Raw genomic sequence first — 20860 nt, 5'->3', positions numbered from 1 at the left:
AAACCAAGGAAATCGGGACTTTAATGATATCTTCAGTATTGAAATGGTGTGAATCAAATCATCTAACCATTTTCTGGATTCAAGGGATATATTTGTTGCACTTCAAATGCAGAAAATTTTGTTAATTAACGTACTCGTTACGCCATATGAATATTATTTTTTTTTTAGATTTTGCTAGAGCTTTGCTAAAATAAAATAAAATATATTGTTTCGAATAGTGCTCAAATCCAATATATTATGCTGTTCCTTTTCCAGATGCGTCAATGAAAGATAAGTTCGTCAACACTCTTATATTATATACGTACAATGATCAATGTTATTCATTTTCATTCCTCTACTTTTACAATAAAATGTATAAAAAATAATATAAAATTCCTCTATAAAATAAAAGAATAATGTAATTAATTGTAATTACTTACAATTTTTTATCTCTTTATTTACTTTCAGCTTCTAGTGTGTTATTAAGGCCTTTGGGCCTCTCTCACCGCCAACATGTCGTCCGTTAAGGTGGCGGTTCGAGTGCGACCCTTCAATTCGCGTGAAATTGGTCGAGAATCAAAATGTATAATACAAATGAGCGGTGCAACCACCGGTGAGTATAATCAATATATAATAATTTAGTTTGAGATAGTGAAATACATTAGTATTCTCTTCTTCTTCTAATATAATGCAAATAAAAAAACTATTAAGCACTGAAAGAAGTAGGAATCTGGTTTCACGTTAGTCTAAAGTATTATGATTCCAAAAATTATTCAATAGATGTGAGATTTAATACCGGAAAGTGATAAAGTATAGTACTTAGCAATTCTGTCTTTGTTAAAGGCGAAGCAAAGCTCTCGAGTCTCATTTTATCGACATTATTTTGTTTTCTATATCATTACTTTCTGATGAAGAATATAAAGATGTTCTTCATACTTCTTAATAGGTATATTTTTTGTACGTGCTGTAGTAACCTATCAGAGTTCTCTTATAGCTGTATGGTTAAAAAAGGACTTTTAAGAAACATGTCTTTCAAGGTCCATTATTTCTATTGGCAAAACTGGCTATCTCCTCAGAGCCTATACATAATTAGTCTTGTGTGATTATTGATTATAAGCTGCTAATTTTTGTTCAGTTGTAATACGACTTCGAGCAACTTTTCCTTATGAAAATATATTTATTGAAGTCTAGAACTTTTATATTATTCCTTGTTATAAATCAATTTAATAATAAATTATGAATCCACAAATCAAAAAATGGCAACAATCCGACCCCAACCACCTCTAGCTCTCATGGAACGTAATTTTACTTTATCTTTTGCTCAAATACTGTCTCTGGCATGAGGCGACTGTGTAATCGGTCCTTCCTTTTTAGTCCCCAAAGAACGAATATGATGATTTCAGTTAATAAGAAGATCTCATTAGTTTTAATAAAGGGAGGGAAGACTGTACATCGTAAATCATATATCCCTAAAAACAAACATATATTTCCCGATGAAAAAATATATTTTTGAGCCCAGTTAAACTTCAATAATATTTTAGAAAATCTTGAGACATAGTTTCGCATATAAAGTTTTTATATATTTAATTTTTTCTATATAACTGCATTATAATTATTATACTTCCATACATTATTATATTATTTTTTTGTTTTCTAATTTCTTTTCAGCCATCACAAATCCCAAAGTACCAATAAACAGCAGCGAAGCCATCAAAAGCTTCAATTTCGATTATTCCTATTGGTCACACGATGTAAGTACCACTGAAAGACATTACAAACAAAACAAATGAACGATCCAAAACAAATGCAATTGACACTTGCATACTATTACATAATTAATACATAATTAATTAAATAAAAACACTTTTTAATTGCATTATTTTTTTCTTTTCTTTTCCAAAACCATTTTGCAACAGCCACGCGATGCCGAATTCTCCACCCAAGAGATGGTCTACAAGGACATCGGCGAGGAGATGTTGCAGCACTCCTTCGACGGCTACAATGTGTGCATATTCGCCTACGGTCAAACCGGTGCAGGCAAATCATACACAATGATGGGCAAACAGGAGGAGCATCAAGAGGGCATCATACCGATGATTTGTAAGGATCTCTTCAATCGTATACACGACACGGAAACAAGTGAACTCAAGTATTCGGTAAGTTGAGGGCGACGCTGCAAAGCCTTGAGGAGCAAAGCAATGTTGTGAAGCGAAAAGTAATAAAGTACAGTGAGGTGAAATGTGTTGTGTTGTGATGTGAAGTGAAGTGAAATGAAAGAAGACAAATTACAAATAAATAGTGTGGACGAGAGTGTGAAGAAGGAAGCGGAGGCTGTGCAATTGAATGTGATGTGTTGTCTCTTTAGAATGCAAGTGCTGACAGTTGTCTCAGTGGAGTTAAGTGCATGTATCTACACATCACTGTATGCCACTGTGAGTGTATGCCAGCGTATGTGAAAGGGATTTATGCGAATAGTTTATGCATGCAAAGTAAGGCGACACTACAAAGCGTCTCTGCAATATTGCGAATACTTGCAACACTCATGTTAACATATCTGATATTGTGCGCTTGGCATACTGATGAATACGCCCTCATTTATTACAATTTTCTATTACATCCCCCGCTGTTGTTGCGCCTCTCTTATATTTATCTTCATTTCTTTGATTACTTTGCGTGGCGCATTCAGGTTGAGGTTTCATATATGGAAATCTATTGCGAACGTGTACGCGATTTATTAAATCCGAAGAACAAAGGCAACTTGCGCGTACGTGAGCATCCATTGCTCGGTCCATACGTGGAGGATTTATCCAAGTTGGCCGTTACCGACTATCAGGACATACACGATCTCATCGATGAGGGCAATAAAGCGCGGTAAGCAAATGTTGTTAAAGAAATTAGATTAAATTTTCTATTTTTATAAATTCAATTAGAATTTTATTGTGCAACAGTAACTTATTTATGTGAATAATCAAAATAATTAAATAGATTAATCATGTTGAGGTATTGATAGTTGAGTTGCTGATTTAATTAGTAATTGAGAAGATTTCTTAATTGAATAAATTAAGAGACAATTTAATCCATTTTCTTTAATTGATGTTACACTATATTAGTTTAAATAATAATGCAACTAAACTTAATTTAGTATACAAAAATTACTTAGTTTAAATTAGTTTAAGTTAATTTAACGAAATATAGATTACTTTAATTTGAATCGAGTACTAATACCTTATAGTCTCTACGCACATGAGTTAATTGCTTAATCATCCGACCTTTCCTTAATTGAAACGCTGTTTTAAATCTATTTACTATACTAAAGCAAAATATTATTTTACTACATTAATTTATAATCGAATACAAATCGAGGTGAAACTTGAATGTTGTGCTGCGCGTAGTTGTATACGCTTTAAAATTGGTTGTGTTTATTGATAAAAACAATCAGCTGATGAAAATTATCAACTTCTTATGAACAGCATAATCAGAAATGTATAACAGCTGATCGTTAATTGAGTAGCCGGCTGTGCGAAAGGCATAGACTGGTTTCTCAATTATATTCTTAATGTATATAATTAAGTTGGCTGTGCGCAAAGGCTATTAGAAAACTTATTTAGATTTACGTGTTACCATTGCGACTAATTCACTTTAATTTCGCTTAATTTGTTTAATACTCTCTTTAATACAATAATTTAATATCATTAAAAAATGCACATATTTAAGGAAGATTTAATGAAATAAGATAGATAAGTGATACATAAATTACTAAATTAATAAATATAATAAAAATTATTCTTAGCAGACATTGAAAAATTGACTAGTTGTGTAAATTAAGCTGTTTGATTTTAATTCAATAAAATGCTTTACAGAAAACTTATTGGGTAGTCATGAGGTTAAACAAATTCAAAGCTAATCAATAATTAAATACCTAAATATAAATTCATTCAATGAATAACTTAATTTCATTTAATTAGAGCTAATTTAATACAATTTGAGCTAGTTTTTTATACTCTCGCAACAAAAGTTGCTAAAGAGAGTATTATAGTTTTGTTCACCTAACGGTTGTTTGTAAGTCATAAAACTAATCGAGTTAGATATAGGGTTATATATATCAAAATGATCAGGGTGACGAGACGAGTCAAAATCCGAATGTCTGTCTGTCTGTCCGTCCGTCCGTCCGTCAGTCCGTGCAACGGATAACTTGAGTAAAAATTGAGATATCTTAACGAAACTTGGAACACGTATTCCTTGGCACCCTGAGGAGGTTGCTTTCGAAAATGGGCAAGATCGGACCATTGCCACGCCCACAAAATGGCGAAAACCAAAAACTTATAAAGTGTCATAACTAAGCCATAAATAAAGTTATGAAAATAAAATTTGGAGCATAGGATCGTATTAGGCAGGGGCATATTTGGATGTAATTCTTTTGGAAAAGTGGGCGTGACCCCGCCCTCAAATTTTTTGTATATAACTCGCAAACCAATAAAGCCATATAAACCAAACTTTCTGCAGTCGTGTTTTTCAGCCGTTTCCTTATACAGTCCAAAAATTAAAGAAATCGGATAATAACCACGCCCACCTCCCATACAAAGGTTAGGTTGAAAATGACTAAAAGTGGGTTAACTCACTAAAGAGAAACGTCAGAAACATTAAATTTTACATAAGAAATAGCAGAAGGAAGCTGCACTCAGATTTTTTTACAAAATGAAAAATGGGCGTGGCATCTCCCACTTATGGGTCAAAAACCATATCTCAGGAACTACTCGACCGATTTCAATGAAATTCGGTATACAATATTTTCTTGACACCCTGATGACACATGTGAAAAATGGATGAAATCGGTTCATAAGCACGACAACTTCCCATATAACTCAATTTTGAATTCCATCTGATTCCTTCACTTTATAATGCATACATAAGGAACCAATGAAGATAGCGGAATAAAACTTTACACAAATAGTACATATCATCTCTGGCTTCACTTGAGAAAAAATTGTCGAAAACGGACTATAACTTTTTAAGACCCCAGATATCGGGTGTTGAACTCAGCGTCTAAGGGTAAATTTTAACCGAAAATATTAGTAAATTTCTTAGATAATTTAATGTAATTCAGAGTAAATTGTTTTCTTCTAATAGTGTGTCTCTGTTCCAAAAATTATTAAAATCGGATAATAACATCTCCTAGCTCCCACGTACCTAATTATAGTTTTTTCAAAAATACGGTGGGCTTTAATCTACATATATGTATTGGTTAATATGTGAGATACTATATCTTTGCGAAATTAAGTGCGTGGATAGTTTTGGATATAGTGTACCTAGCTGGTGAAAATGAATGAAATCGGTTCAGGAATTACCTCAGCCCTATTTAGGACGATTTTCGTTATTCTATTAAACTTTGTGCCGAATATAGGTAAATTTGGGTGTTATCTTATTAAAATTTCTTCAATAAATTGCGAGAGTATAAAATGTTCGGTTGCACGCGAACTTAGCCTTTCCTTACTTGTTTTTAATTAAATTGAGTTCAAATGTCTAAATTGAGTTCAAATTAGTTAAATAAGTGAATAAATATAATTTCATTGAATTTATTACATAATTTCACTTAATTACAGTTAAATTAGTGCAATTTAAGTTAAGTTAGAGTTGATCTAGCTACAAATAAAGAAGTGTTTAATTTAATTCCAATTTATTTAAAGTGTAAATATAACAATATAGTTGAAGTAAAAATAATTAAATTTGTTTAAGAAAATTGAAAGAAACATTGAAATAATATTCTTATAATAATTAGACTAAGAAAATTAATTGAGTTCCTTTCCATTTCCATATTTCTATATAATTATTAAATTAATTCAATTAGGTTGCTTTGTTTTCTGCTTAAATTATTAAAATTTTATGTGATTTATATATTATAATTTAATATTATTATTTAATGCCTCAAAATGAAATTAATTGATACTCGATTAACTTAATATTCAAAAATATCAGAATTTATATAAATTCAAATTTCATTAAGCGAATTGAGAGCGACTAAATTAAGTAATTAAAGAAAGAAATGTTTAAAAGAAATAACAGAATATACTAAGAAGCTTTACTTATTATGCTATCTAGGTTGCTATTACTATATGATATTGAGATCTAACAACTTATTTGATATTAATCAAGTTCCGAAATTAATGCCATTAAACATTGTGTAACAACTTTTTTTATATTCTCTCTCCTCTCTCATTAGTACTGTGGCCGCTACCAACATGAATGAGACCAGTTCTCGCTCACATGCCGTTTTCACCATATTCTTTACCCAACGTCGTCACGACAATATGACCGATCTGACCACCGAGAAGGTTTCGAAAATTAGCTTGGTTGATTTGGCTGGTTCGGAACGCGCTGACTCGACTGGCGCCAAAGGCACACGTTTGAAGGAGGGTGCTAACATCAATAAATCATTGACCACGCTCGGCAAAGTCATCTCGGCCTTGGCTGAAATTGTAAGTCATAATTGAAATGAAAGAAGATAATTATTGGTTTATGTATTTTAAAAGCAGCGAACTTTGAAGCTTTTACTATTCACATGCCTTTTTGCTCTTGTTTATCTCTCATTCATCCAATGCTGAACAATTTCGCACAAAACGAAAAAAAAAAACTTGAATAATTAATATTGGAAATTCGTACACTGAAAACAATTGTGAATTTTCAAAATTTTGTAACAATTTCACATTAAATAAAAAACAGTCTGTAAGTATTAATTTTTATTAAGACAAAGTAATGAATATTGCACTGAAAAAATTGGACGTGTGTTTTGAGAAGTTAGTTTGGAGAAAATTTTAGTTTTTGTATTTAATATTAAATAATATATTATAAAAAATTAGAAAAATAAAAAAAATATGAAACATATTATGTATAAAAAAGCATATAAATTATTTTAATAATATTAAAAAAATTAAATTATTAAAATTTTCAAATAACAATAATTTTAAAATTTTATTTTTCAATCATCATTTTAAAATCATAAAAATTCGTTTAATCATTTAACTCATGAAATGTCTAGCCTTTCTTAGTTTTTGTGATTTCATTTTAACCTTCTGTATTACAATCGCATTCTAGGCTTCTAAGAACAAGAAATCAAAGAAAGCCGATTTTATACCTTATCGCGACTCTGTATTAACCTGGTTGCTGCGCGAGAACTTGGGAGGCAACTCTAAAACCGCTATGATTGCTGCTATCTCACCAGCAGACATTAACTATGATGAAACATTGAGTACATTGCGGTGAGTATCTGAAAAATAATAAATAGTTACGACAAATATTTCACTAAAAATCAAATATTTTTCATAAACAAAAAAAAAAAAACAAAATTAAAAAAAAAAAAATTGTTTTAATAAAAAAATTATTTTCTCAAAATTTCATATTTTTTAATTTTTCTTTAGTTACGCCGATCGCGCCAAACAGATCGTATGCAAGGCCATCGTCAACGAGGATGCCAATGCCAAACTTATACGTGAGCTCAAGGAGGAGATACAGAAGCTGCGCGATCTCTTGAAGGCCGAGGGCATCGAAGTGCAAGAAGGTAGGTGTGACGTGCAGTTCAGCTGCAGTTTTAATATTTTTCTAATATTTATTTACGAAAAATAATAATGTAAAAATTGAGTTAAATTAGCAGCGCACTAACTTTCCGTAATTCGAATACTAACCCACGCCAAAAAGTAGGCAATACTAATTGAAAAATAATACCAAAAAATTAATTATTAAAAGAAATTAATTAAAATTGTAATCAAATATTTTACTTTCACAAAAAAAAGTAAATAAATTAATAAATCGACTGTCATTAAAATTGATACGAGCAAAAGTTTTCCAAAAATAAAAATTCACCAGAAATAGAGCACATAATTCATTTTCATATTTCAATTGAAATTTTATGTACATAATCAACTTTACGCTGATTTATAATTAATTTCAAACATTAACAAAATTAAATTCAATCAACACGTGCCTATATAGTCTATACATATTCTCATTTAGGGCCCGATGGTAAAGTGGTTTGTGAGAAGCGCGACTCGAATAGTAAGTAGAAATGCTAAAAACAAACAAAAAAGTATGCCAACAACAAAAATTCGCAATATACTTAAACAAATTACGCCACGGCTTTGCAATTTTATACCAACAAAAATAAAAAAATAAATAAATTGAAAATAATAATATTCGCAAATTAAGTGCAATTATTATGCAACCGCAACCACAGCATTAATTGTGCATATGTATATGTGTCCAAAAATAAATACTCGTCTAAGTGAAAATGTAAAAAAAGCTTACACACGCACGCACATACACCAACAGAAGTAAATATATAAATATTGCGCAACGCACGCTTTTAGTACAAAAGTGCGTTATTTAATGTACAACAACATAAACAAGCCATTTTATACTTGCTCAGTTAAAAAACTAACCTCAAAACTGCTTAAATGCTAATTAATACCCAATAAATGCCACCGCTTTTGCGTTTACCAATACAAGTGTGTATGTGTGTGTGCGTTTTTGAAGCGAATGTTAATAATAAGATTTAAAATTTTTATGGATTTGTTGTGCAATTTTCACGCTTACTAATACGTAAACTACGCCGATTTATATAATTAAAAATATCTGATATATATTTTTTTTGATATTAATATATAGCAATATAATTGTCTGTGTGTGTGTGTGTACCTGTACTTGTACTCTCAACTACACTCGTACTTTTGCCATGCTTCTTTTGCATATCAATGCTCAGTTTTGTAATAATTTCGATTACTTACACAGATATATGAATTTATACTTAAATACACTGGTGGTCAGAAAAATGTTGATACCATACTTTTATGCGAAAATATGGCAATAAGGGTCCGAAATTATATCTCATTTCACAATTTTAAATTTAATCTGATTCGTTTACTTTAGAATATATTCAAGGACTCAGTTACCTAACATTAGGATCTCAGTGGCTATGGATAATTTTTTACCATTTTCGATAATTTTTACTTTGGTAAATCTGTCTGATATTTTATAGAAATCATACATAATCTTTTTCTAATAATACGGCCGCTGTGTCAAAAATTTGTGAAGTCGGGTAATAACTTCCCCCAGCTTCCATATACCTAATATTAGGGATTTCAAAATGTTGGTGGACTTTATATCGTACCTTTAAAATTAGAGATATCTTAGCAAAATTTTGGAGATAGTGTTGCAAAATAGTTGAAATCGATCGAGGAATTAACCAACTTCCATATACTATTTATAATGATTTTCGATATTCTTGTGGACTTTATGCCGAATATAAAGGCCAAATTGGTTTAATCAAGATTTTCACGAAAGTGGCAACTCTTCGTTCTATTATATTCGACAGTAAACACCCAAATGATTGAATAATTTGTTTGATACCGCACTTTTTCTTTATAAAAGGTGCTCCATTTCGAGATTCCCTATTTTTTTAAAGAAAAAAACACAGTAAATTCTAATTTAATGAGGAATATTGATTATCATTCGAAATAACATTCTTTGGCATTTATTTTTTCTCAGTTACGACTGGTAACTGGCGAATGAAGCGCATCAGGTTTTGCTTCAAGGCCTAAATCGAAACTGGATTGTCCGCATTGACTTTAGACTTTACATATCCCCGCAGGAAAAAGTCTAACGGTGTGAATCTCTTGAATCTCTTCATGTTGCTCTTCGTCCCAAATGCGTCAATCATGCTTGTTTACATACCCTTGGAATTTTTCAAGAGCACATAGAGCGAACGACTTCAGTTCTTGTACAAACTGTGTACTTTCAATTTAAGATCTCGTCGTAAAATGTGATAAGTCGCTCCATACGTCAGTACTAGTTGCTGCGAACAGGACCGAATTGACTCTCAACGGTCTTCGTGTACACTCTCAGCTACGTCTGCTATATTTTCTTCACTACGTGTTTGACGTGGTTTATTCTGTCGAATATTATCCACCGGTGATGGTATTGCGAATAGTACACTCAGTGGGCCGATTATATTGACCATAAGTTGAGTGTAGCGCTCGAATCACAAAACGTGAATTTTCATAAAAAAGTTGAATAATTTGTAAACGTTTTTCAAGCGTAAGTCATTCCATGCTGAAATGCTAAACAAACTGAACAAAAATAACAATACAACGTGATCTGTCAAAAAGAGGCTATTGAAAAAATACCTCTACTTAGATCACCCATTATTATTTAACTTGTTTACTTATATATTTCAAAAAAGTTGCAATTCGTTTCGAAAATAATCCCCGGCAAAAGACCTTAAGCGTTTTAGTTTGTTTGCTAGCAAATCTGTAATATTCTATTTATTTTATCATTTTGATTTTTAATAAAATTTAGAAACAGGTAGTATTTTAGACTACCTTTTTTAACCACTATATTTCGACGTCCATATTGTTATGGATTTTTTAAACATTTGTTTTGGAATAGGTTGGCAACATTTTAACTTTACGTTAAATTTAAAAATTTCAAAAATAAAATAAAATTTTAGGCATTATAGTTTCTCTCCTCCCTCTCTTTGAAAACCTGGTGCTCACTTTTATGACCGCCAGTGTATGGTTATATTCTAATACAATTATATACAAATTGTGCGTGCAATATATTATATATACAGTACTCGTCTGACATAAATAAGTATGTGTTTATTTAAAATAACATATATATAAATATATAAATAACTGTTTTCAACGCATTTTTATCGAAATTATTTTGCGCTTCCGCCACTTTAATAACTAAACCGGAAATAAATAAAAAAAAAACACATTTCCATTACTTTTTTTAATCAAAGAACAAATATGTTTTTAGTAGCATCGCATACAGAAATACACGTCAACATTTGTACATAGCTCCAAAAAACACATAAATAAACAAATCTTGTCATATAAACTTGAACTATCCTCTCGCTTTGCACGCTTCTCAATACATAACTACTCTTTATGTAAATATATATGTATATGCGCTTATCAATGTCCAAAAAACAAATAAAACTAAACGCACGTATCTAATATCTTTTCTCATTGTACAGAAGATGAAATGACCAAATCGGGCAGTGGACCAATAAAGTCGCCAACAAAGACACGCAATCGCAATGGTTCGACTACTGAAATGGCAGTTGATCAGCTGCAGGCCAGCGAAAAATTGATTGCAGGTAAGTGAAGTAAAGAATAAGAGATAGAGAGCGAAAATAAGCGAAATAAACTCTTTTGTTTGAAAGCGTGAGAGCTCATTTAGAGCATAAAGCATCAGAAAATCCTTGTAAGCTTTTTCGGAGAATTTTTCAGGTCAAAGCATTAATTCTGCACACACTGTTGTCAAATTTCATCTTGCTTTCCGAAAGCTTTAACAACGAACAATCTATAAATTAATTCAGAATTCTCTTGAGCTCTTACTTATGACCCTTTGTGGATTTCCATCAACCAATATTCCATTAAATACCCAATCTAATATATAAAAACAAGAAATTCTCAAATTAGTTTCATCAATTGTTAATTAAGAGTATCTTTCGGAGCTTCTCATTTTAGTTTAATCAGTATTTAATTCAGATCATTCTTCGAAGATACTGTTCGTCTGACTTCGCTTCGATCCATAATATTTAGAGTAGATCCGACTACCGTCATAACGAGGTCACATACTTTCCAGAAATTGTTAGTGGGCGCTAGTTGAGCCTTATTTTTAAAGAATTTTTAAATAATAACTCTCATCAAAAGAGTTCTTCACTCATTATGGATGTTCGGAAGAGTTTACCACAAATTCGTTGATACATCTATAAAATCTTTAATCTAAGATAAGCTGGCCTGACAAATTCATTTATTTATACCATAGCCTTAACGGAGACACCTTGGTCCATCTTAGTGCTCGCTAATAGAACTTTATCCATCTTGGCTCAGCTTGAGTCCAACACTTCAACTACCCTTTTTTCTAATCAAATAATGTCCTCAAATCTATACCACTTTTGAAGTATCGTTCAGATATTCTTTACAATACTCCACTCAAAAGTATGTAGTATGTCTAATCACTTTCCTTTCCACTAGAACTCAACGAGACTTGGGAGGAAAAACTTAAACGCACCGAAGAGATACGCTTACAACGCGAGGCGGTGTTTGCTGAAATGGGTGTAGCCGTAAAGGAGGATGGCGACACTGTTGGTGTATTTTCACCAAAGAAGACACCACATTTGGTCAATCTAAATGAAGATCCCAACTTATCGGAATGTCTACTCTACTACATTAAAGACGGCATTACACGTTTGGGCACACACGAGGCCAACGTGCCACAAGATATACAATTGTCGGGTTCGCATATTTTGAAAGAGCACTGTACTTTCGAAAATCGTAGCAGTACCGTTACACTTATACCGCACAAAGATGCTTTGGTCTATTTGAATGGCCGCAAATTAGTCGAACCCGAGGTGTTGAAGACCGGTTCGCGTGTTATACTGGGTAAAAATCATGTATTTCGCTTCACCAATCCCGAGCAGGCGCGTGAGTTGCGCGATAAGATCACAGAGAATACAGAAAACGAGAATGAGAATGAGACGGAGAAGTGCGACACACAGCAGGTGGACTGGAATTTCGCACAATGTGAGCTGTTGGAGAAGCAGGGCATAGATTTGAAGGCCGAAATGCAGAAGCGTTTGGATAACTTGGAGGAGCAGTATAAGCGCGAGAAGATGCAGGCCGATCAGCAGTTCGAGGAACAGCGGAAGGTGAGTGGAAAGCATTGGTGGATACTTCATAAACTTTATTATATTTTGTTTTATTGTAGAATTATGAAGCGCGCATTGATGCGCTGCAAAAACAAGTCGAAGAACAATCGATGACTATGTCGATGTACAGCAGCTATTCACCAGAAGATTTCCATCAGGAAGAGGATTTATACAGTAAGTAGGCATAAATAAAATATGTGTTATTATAATTTTAAAGAAAAAAAATTTGTTCGCGACCCTGCCAGGAGTCGAACCTGGAATCTTCTGATCCGTAGTCAGACGCGTTATCCATTGCGCCACAGGGCCGATACAAAATCTCCAACCATATGCGCGTGTTCAGTGTGTGTCAGCGTGGCTAACTCTTTCTCTTTCACACACATTTAAAGTTTTTACAGTTTAACTGACACTGTTGTAATAGTGCTTTTGTTGTTTAATAGCAGTTTGAGTATCACTCATATCAATACTATGCAAGTGATGCCAACACTTTTAACATTTTTCGTTAGATTTTAATTTTTGTTTGTGGATGTGTTTCGAAAAGTATAAAAGCAATAAAAATAGTTTTAAATTAATAAAATAAGTTTTTTTTTGTTTTAGAAACATATTTGAAATCTCGTCTATTTAACATCTGTTAAATTTTCTGATTTTATGAGTTGTATATTTGCAAATTGAACAATAGTCTCTTGATACCTCTGCATAGTGACTACAAAACTATTTTCTTCTAATCTTTACAGCCAATCCACTCTACGAATCATGCTGGAATGCACGAGAAGCCGGCTTAGCTGCCTGGGCATTCCGTAAATGGCGTTACCATCAATTCACTTCACTGCGTGATGATCTCTGGGGCAATGCCATATTCTTGAAAGAGGCAAATGCCATCTCTGTAGAGTTGAAGAAGAAGGTGTGTTTGAGCTTGCTAATTTTTTAACAAATAAATTGTAATTTTTTAAATTCTTCTTTAATAGGTGCAATTTCAATTCACACTACTCACCGACACACTCTACTCACCACTACCACCTGAGCTGGCCTCAGCCGCTACGCCCTTGCAAAGCGAGGATGAATTTGGTGCGCCACCAGTTTCGAAAACCATTGTGGCTGTAGAGGTGACCGACACCAAAAACGGTGCCACACACTATTGGTCCTTGGAGAAATTGCGGTAAGTTTTCAGCAGAGTATTTATTTTCGATTTAATTTTTTTTTTTGAAAGGAGTTTGAGAGTAGTTCTATGTTCTTCACACATAAAATTTATGTTCTCAAAATCGCAAACATTGTTTTGGGTCTTAAAATTGTTTATTAATTTTTTGGGAATAAAAATACAACACTGTTTCTATTAGGAAAATTTATTTTAGTAAATTTAGCTCCTCAAAGGCATTTGAAATGAGTTACTGCAGCGGTAAATGCAGTACATTTCTTTTGATACAAACATTTTCTGTTAAATGCAAAGTAAAAAATAAATTTTTAATTCAATTATAATTTCTGGAACGTGCATGGTGGTTGTTCTGTTGCAAGTAACGTAAAAAAATTATTGCTACTGAATATTTAAAAGCTTTAAAACTAAAAAGTAAACGAAATTTCGTAGTTTTTACTGAAATATTTACGACCGTACCATCATAAGCGCTGCGCACAGCATACGAACACACTCATGTCACTTACTAACATAACATTTTTCATTCATATTCATTCATAACCTACATTAAACCAGTATTTTTAGTAACATACATACATAGCCTAGGCTTTACTAACAAATTTTTATGTATTTTTTTCATTTTTGTTTTTAATATTCCAAACTGCTCGCCCTAACCTCACATGTACGCCTACCAAAACGAACACATACCCAACTGTCCAAAAATTTAACCAAAAAAATACTAAAACAAAAATTCAAACACCAACCCATCAGTTATCGCTTGGAGCTGATGCGTCAAATCTACAATGTGGAGAGTCCACCATCATCCATGCTTTACGACACAACCTCATTGTGTGGCGATAGCGCCATGCTAACAAGCGACGCGCTGCATTATGATGGCTTGATACCGTATACAGCAACAACAGTTACTTCCTATAACGGCGCATATCCCCCACCAAATAATTCCGATAACACTCATACATACCCACAGTCCCAATTACAAATACAAAATCACGCTAACACTACATCATCGTCGTCGTCGTCGATGTCGTCTTCGTCATTGTTGGCGCCTTTAAGCGATAGCCTCGCGTCAGCGATTCGTACGAGTCCGAAGAAAATCGGTGCTGGCGGTTCACCGTCTCGTCTCTCATTGGCTAACTTAATGCCATCTAGGTCTGCTTTCATTTTCGCTACAACGAGGTCTTTATTTTTTAAATTTTGTATATTTGAAAAGCGCAAGCTTGTCTTTTGCTATTTGTATTTTTTTTTGTCCATTTTTGTTTATGCTAATGTGTATCTAAAAATTAAGAGATTTTAAGTTAAACATTTTAAATGTTGTGCTCTCTTTTTGTTTTTACGAAGTTCGAAACTCTTCGTAGTTCGGTTTGTGCCAGTTTTTAAGTTATACGAGTCCCAGATCGTAATTAACAGTTATTAAATATGTTGAACAGTCTCGTGTTGTCACATTTAAGCTCCCTTTTTTATTATTAGTAAAAGTGTTCCACAAGTTCAACACTGTATTAAATACAGTTCGACTGTCATATAAAGAGGAAATTATCGTCATAAAGTTCTGTAATTGTAGATTAACGTTATTCTTTGGCATATTAATTGAAATAGTAGCATTTCTCTATAATCTCCAAACTAAGAATGTTTTTAAGGATTTTTCAATAAGAGCGCTACAAAAGTTTGGGATATCAATGCATTTTTTTATTCCTGTGAAAGTACATTCGATGCCATACATAATATGGAACTCGATTTCTTTTGCATGGCCACCACGGGCGCGCTGGCAGTAGTCCAGATGCTGTATCCAATTTTCGACGGTTTTCAAGCATAAATTGGCCGATACTGCTGCAATTTCACGTTCGATATTCGTACGAAGTAGTCTAACAGCGTCAAATCGCACGACCGAGGTGGCCAATTGACTGGACCATTTTGTGAGATGACACGTTACACCAAACTTGGTTTTCAATTAATCATTCGCTGTCTGGATTGTGACGCCGCTCTTTTGAACCACATATTGTTCTCATTGAGCCGTCGCGATTCCCATTCACAGTAACGTGCCGGTATTGATCATCATGGAAGAAGTACGGCTGGCTCATGAACCGCACCAAACCGCATCTTTTTTGCTTATTGACGAATCCAATCAGCCAGAAATGAGCCTCATCGCTTAAGATGATTTTTCGATAAAGATCCGGATCATTTTCAAGTTGTTGTCCAACCCAGTTCACGAACATACGACGATCCTGGTGGTCAAGCGGCTTTAGTTTTTATCAATTTGATAATGTAAGGATGTAGCCGTAGATCTTGTTGCAAAACTCGCCACAGCGACGTCACAGTGATGCTCAACGCTTGAGAACGACGAGATACTGGTTTTGGTCATCCTAGTCATCAATTGATGCGCTAGTGGCTGCAATATTCTCGACACTACGGGCACTTCTTTGTCTCACTGACATATTGAACATTTTGTACTGGCCTGTGGCTCCAAATTTTTCCAATAGATGCTCAATTGTTGATCTGACAGGTCGTTTATGACGACAATAAATTGGACGTAGCGTTTTTAAAGTTGAGGCCACTGACTCCAAATTTTGGTAGTAAATTTTTATAAATTTGACTCGTTGTTGGATCGTATATCTTTCTTTACTGAAGATAAATGTCAAAAGAGCGGCAAAAAATTGATGTTGTTTACTGTCCCATTCGGTCTACATTTCTAGCGTCCCTTTTGAAAAAACCCTTTATTATACTAGTTCCACATAATACTGGTTCTTTAAGATCTGCTGTTTAAACTTTGAAAAGGAAAATATTCCATTTACGATATATTTATACCGTTGAATTATTCCATTCAAATACTATATCACTTAAAACAATAAGAGTCTTTAGTAGTTGGAACTGTTGACTTAGAAATTCTCGATACATCACGAAAGAAACTAATAGATTGCTACTTCTTAATTACCATATAAAGCTCTCAAAATAACAAGTAGATTTTTTACGAACTCGGTAAACTTCTCTTGACTACTTATAATATTGCGAGAAAAATTTCTTCAAAAAAATGTAATCACGAGCTCAATTAAGAAATCTGTTTGCCTGAAAAAATAACATATTTCTAGGTAAATGTAATGTCTGTACTAACTTATTGCATGGTTTTATGCTTATTTTAAGTATATTTTATTTTTTCTTTGAATAAACAGCTTATTTCTCAAAAATACATATTTTATTGATTTTTTTTTTAATTTTCGTAGTTATGCCTTTCTGTTGTGTATAAAAGATAAATGTGCCTTTGAGGAATGTCATAATATGAGCTGCTGAATATCAATTAACTAGTTTTCCATACAATTTGAGGTGTTCCACAAGTTCAACTCAGTGTAAATAATAGTAGAACAGTTAAAATGAAGCGAATTTTTCATGAAAACTCAGTCAAAGAAGTTTTCAAACAAATTCAATCAAAAATTTTTAATAACAGATGCAATTAAATTTTATTTACCAAAATGAGTTTAAATTAGAATTGCATGACTTCATACTCAGCAACTCATTAACAATATGGTCTTAAATGTTGTTTCATTTAATTTGCATACATTTTGAACTTTAGTTTAAATTTTACTCTTTTGCGCCTGAATTGCACCAGCTTAACAACTTTATATCTCTAAATTATACCATATTCAACACTAATCACACGTTATATTGCCACTTCCCGCTTTCGTTCATAGACAACGCTTGGAGTTAATGCGCGAAATGTATCACAACGAGGCTGAACTTAGCCCCACTTCACCCGATTACAATGTGGAGAGCCTGACTGGCGGTGATCCCTTCTACGATCGTTTCCCTTGGTTCCGCATGGTCGGACGTTCGTTCATCTATCTGAGTAATCTGCTATATCCGGTACCCTTGGTACATAAGGTGGCTATTGTCAATGAACGTGGCGATGTGCGTGGCTACTTGCGCGTGGCAGTGCAACCAGTTTTGGTGCGTAAACAGAAAATTATTCATTAATGCTCTTCAACTCTTATTCTCTCTCAACCGCTCATTTGCAGGATGAGGAGTCCATTGACTTCAATAATGGCGTCAAGCAATCGGCACGCTTAGTTTTCAACGAAGATGATGCCAAGCCGAAGTATCGCGCTTTGAATGAGAAGGATGATGTGCAGCGTTATATCGATAACGGCGGTTTAGATAGCAAGCTTGAAGGTATGTGTATGCGCTGAAAAATATATCGTTTTGGTGCTTGACTTTGCTAAATGGAAATCTAATATTTGCTTTTCTCTATTCACTAGAACTTGAGGATGCTGATTCTGGACGTGGCATTGATTCAAACTCTGCCTCTGAGTGTCAAGAGGCTAATGAAGAGCCTGGTGAACACTTGCAGATTGGCAAAGAATTCACATTCCGTGTTACCGTGCTACAGGCTACAGGAATTGGCGCTGAATACGCTGACATTTTCTGTCAGTTCAAGTAAGTCGCATTGAAATTATTGCAAGTGAGCTATATTATATTTTTATTGCAACCCTCAGCTTCTTGCATCGTCATGAGGAGGCCTTCTCCACCGAACCAGTCAAGAACTCAGCTTCGGGCGCACCACTTGGCTTCTACCACGTGCAAAATGTTAGCGCTTTGAGTGCTTTTTCTGTTGAACAGTTCAATTAATATTCTCTCATTTTACTACCAGATAACTGTACCCGTTACCAAATCTTTCATTGAGTATTTGAAAACCCAACCGATCATGTTTAAGATCTTCGGACATTACCAAACACATCCTTTGCATAAGGATGCCAAGCAGGAATTTGTTTCACGACCACCACCACGCCGTATGCTTCCACCAAGCATTCCCATTAGCCAACCGGTGCGCAGCCCCAAATTCGGCCCACTACCATGCCCATCGACGTCGACAGTTTTGGCAAAACATGATGTCTTGGTTTGGTTTGAGATATGCGAATTGGCTCCGAACGGCGAATATGTGCCATCGGTGGGTGAAATCACTTTCAGAGACTCTCATACATATATTTACACACCTTCAATTTGTTTTTCTTCGCCACAGGTGGTTGAGCACAGCGACGATCTTCCATGCCGTGGTCTATTCATGCTCCATCAGGGCATACAACGTCGCATACGTATGACTATCGTACACGAACCGACAGCCGAAGTGAAATGGCGCGATATACGTGAACTTGTTGTGGGACGTATACGCAATACACCCGAATCTTCAGATGATTTGGATGAAGACTCGTGTGTTTTGTCATTGGGCTTATTCCCCGGCGAAACAGTCGATGTACCCGGTGATGACCGTTCGTTCTATCGTTTCGAAGCCGCTTGGGATTCGAGCTTACACAATTCTACATTGCTGAATCGCGTTACACAGGCTGGCGAGACAATTTACATTACTTTGAGTGCTTATTTGGAGGTAAGTTGTGGGGATGAAGATATTGTTTTGCTGAATTAATGCTGAATGAGTTTATGCAGCCTATATTAAAGAGATATTATATATTTCTTTGCTGAATGTGCGCTGAATGAACTAAATAATTATATAGTAATATATTCAATTGCTTAAAGTGTTTTGAAAGTGTTTCAGAGAAATTACAAATTTCGCTGAATAGTATTTTGTTATTCTGAATACTGAATTTCCGCTGAATGAATTAAAACAGTATTAACGTTAGTTAAATTAAAACAATGTATATTTGAAACAGGAAGACAAATTAATGTTTCAACCACTTAGTAAGCGCTGAATAATAAATTAATGCGCGGAATTGCTTCTAATGTGTCTATATATAATACCAGTTCGCTTAATATGTAGTTTCAACTTTCGCTTATAAATGTATGCTTTAAAAAGTTTAACCTTAATGTGCTGAATAAGCGCTGAATATGAAAAAAGTAATTCAAATATTTATGCAATACATTTTACAGCTCGAGAACTGTGCACGCCCTGCTATAATCACCAAAGACCTCAGTATGGTCATTTACGGACGTGATGCACGCACCGGACCACGTTCGTTGAAACATCTCTTCTCCGGACAGTATCGCAATCCCGAAGCTAATCGTTTGTCTGGCGTTTATGAATTGTCATTGCGTAGAGCCTCTGAAGCAGGTAGTCCAGGTAGAAATTCTTAACGTAGTGTTGGTTGTTTGTTATTTGCCGTTCGAAAGCGTTGTTTTTACCATTTAATGCTTGAAGCAGCTAATTATGCAAATACGAAATCGATCATTATTTCAAATTATATATTACAAAAATTGTTGAGAAGCTTCAAAAGTTCCGCTTTCGCTACGAGCTCATAAAAAGCTCACAACTAATACGCTTTTCCCTCTTTCTCCTTCTCACGTTCTGCGGAAACAAAGGTGTGCAACGCCGACAGCGACGCGTACTTGACACCAGTTCGACTTATGTGCGTGGCGAGGAGAATCTTTCCGGCTGGCGGCCACGTGGCGATTCGCTCATTTTCGATCATCAATGGGAGCTGGAGAAGTTGACGCGCCTCGAGGAGGTGGGACGTGTACGCCATTTGTTGTTGTTGCGCGAACGTCTCGGCATGGACACAAATCCAAATCCAACAACAAAGACCGAGAAGGACGTCTGCAATTTGGCAGCGCGTGCGGCCACATCACCCGTACATATGGTCATACCACCATCTCCACAGACGCCCGTCAAGGATCCACAACAGATTGTGCCCGAGCGGGAGTACAATCAGAGAGAGCAAGAGTTGATGCAGAAGTGCTTGAAGTTGGTGCAGGGTAAGCGGTACAGTGAGGGTGTCTATATAAATATGTATTAATGTGTGTTTTCCCTCACCACAGGCACCTACAACAAAGCAACAGATCCCACAGCAGAGTCAACCACACAGTCGGATGTATCGCCGAGTGATGAGGGCTGCGCTGACATGACCGTTAGCTGCATCTCCAGCAACTCTATCGAGTAAGTAATCTGATTTTGAGTTAGGGTTTGCTAACACCCGGCATAAATTTTCGATTGCCCACTTCTTTAGTTGGAAATGTTTAGTTTTCTACTTGAGAAAAGAAAACGATTTTACTCCTCTGTTTTACAAACAAAACTTTTACCGAAAATATTTAAACAA

At 34.5% G+C, this 20860-nt stretch overlaps 1 protein-coding gene and 1 non-coding gene across 10 annotated transcripts in view; one reads left to right on the top strand and one right to left on the bottom strand.

Annotated features, from left to right (window-relative positions):
- Positions 1-20860, top strand: part of LOC105213275 (kinesin-like protein unc-104) — a 100273-nt gene that overhangs the window by 70832 nt on the left and 8581 nt on the right. For 6 of the 9 annotated variants that reach the window (XM_054232983.1, XM_054232988.1, XM_054232982.1 and 3 more), the window contains 22 exons: positions 448-592; positions 1648-1730; positions 1896-2135; positions 2666-2850; positions 6197-6452; positions 7069-7232; positions 7392-7531; positions 7984-8025; positions 11009-11131; positions 12015-12688; positions 12748-12862; positions 13420-13586; positions 13651-13841; positions 17510-17765; positions 17834-17987; positions 18074-18251; positions 18311-18401; positions 18466-18762; positions 18835-19197; positions 19698-19887; positions 20127-20519; positions 20583-20700. In XM_054232983.1, the coding sequence (XP_054088958.1) occupies positions 493-592; positions 1648-1730; positions 1896-2135; positions 2666-2850; positions 6197-6452; positions 7069-7232; positions 7392-7531; positions 7984-8025; positions 11009-11131; positions 12015-12688; positions 12748-12862; positions 13420-13586; positions 13651-13841; positions 17510-17765; positions 17834-17987; positions 18074-18251; positions 18311-18401; positions 18466-18762; positions 18835-19197; positions 19698-19887; positions 20127-20519; positions 20583-20700 (4520 nt within the window). In that variant the 5' untranslated portion in view covers positions 448-492. The remainder of the gene's footprint in view (positions 1-447; positions 593-1647; positions 1731-1895; positions 2136-2665; positions 2851-6196; positions 6453-7068; positions 7233-7391; positions 7532-7983; positions 8026-11008; positions 11132-12014; positions 12689-12747; positions 12863-13419; positions 13587-13650; positions 13842-17509; positions 17766-17833; positions 17988-18073; positions 18252-18310; positions 18402-18465; positions 18763-18834; positions 19198-19697; positions 19888-20126; positions 20520-20582; positions 20701-20860) is intronic. The other 3 variants (XM_054232990.1, XM_054232989.1, XM_054232987.1) reach the window with 2 other exon arrangements.
- Trnar-acg (transfer RNA arginine (anticodon ACG)) lies at positions 12922-12994 on the bottom strand. Its single transcript has one exon. It is a non-coding gene; the product is annotated as a tRNA-Arg (tRNA).

Source organism: Zeugodacus cucurbitae, chromosome 6 (genome assembly GCF_028554725.1).
Source record: "Zeugodacus cucurbitae isolate PBARC_wt_2022May chromosome 6, idZeuCucr1.2, whole genome shotgun sequence".
Classification (NCBI taxonomy): Eukaryota; Metazoa; Arthropoda; class Insecta; order Diptera; family Tephritidae; genus Zeugodacus; species Zeugodacus cucurbitae.
Note: the sequence above shows the minus strand (reverse complement) of the source record. Positions and strands in the feature narration are given on the sequence as shown.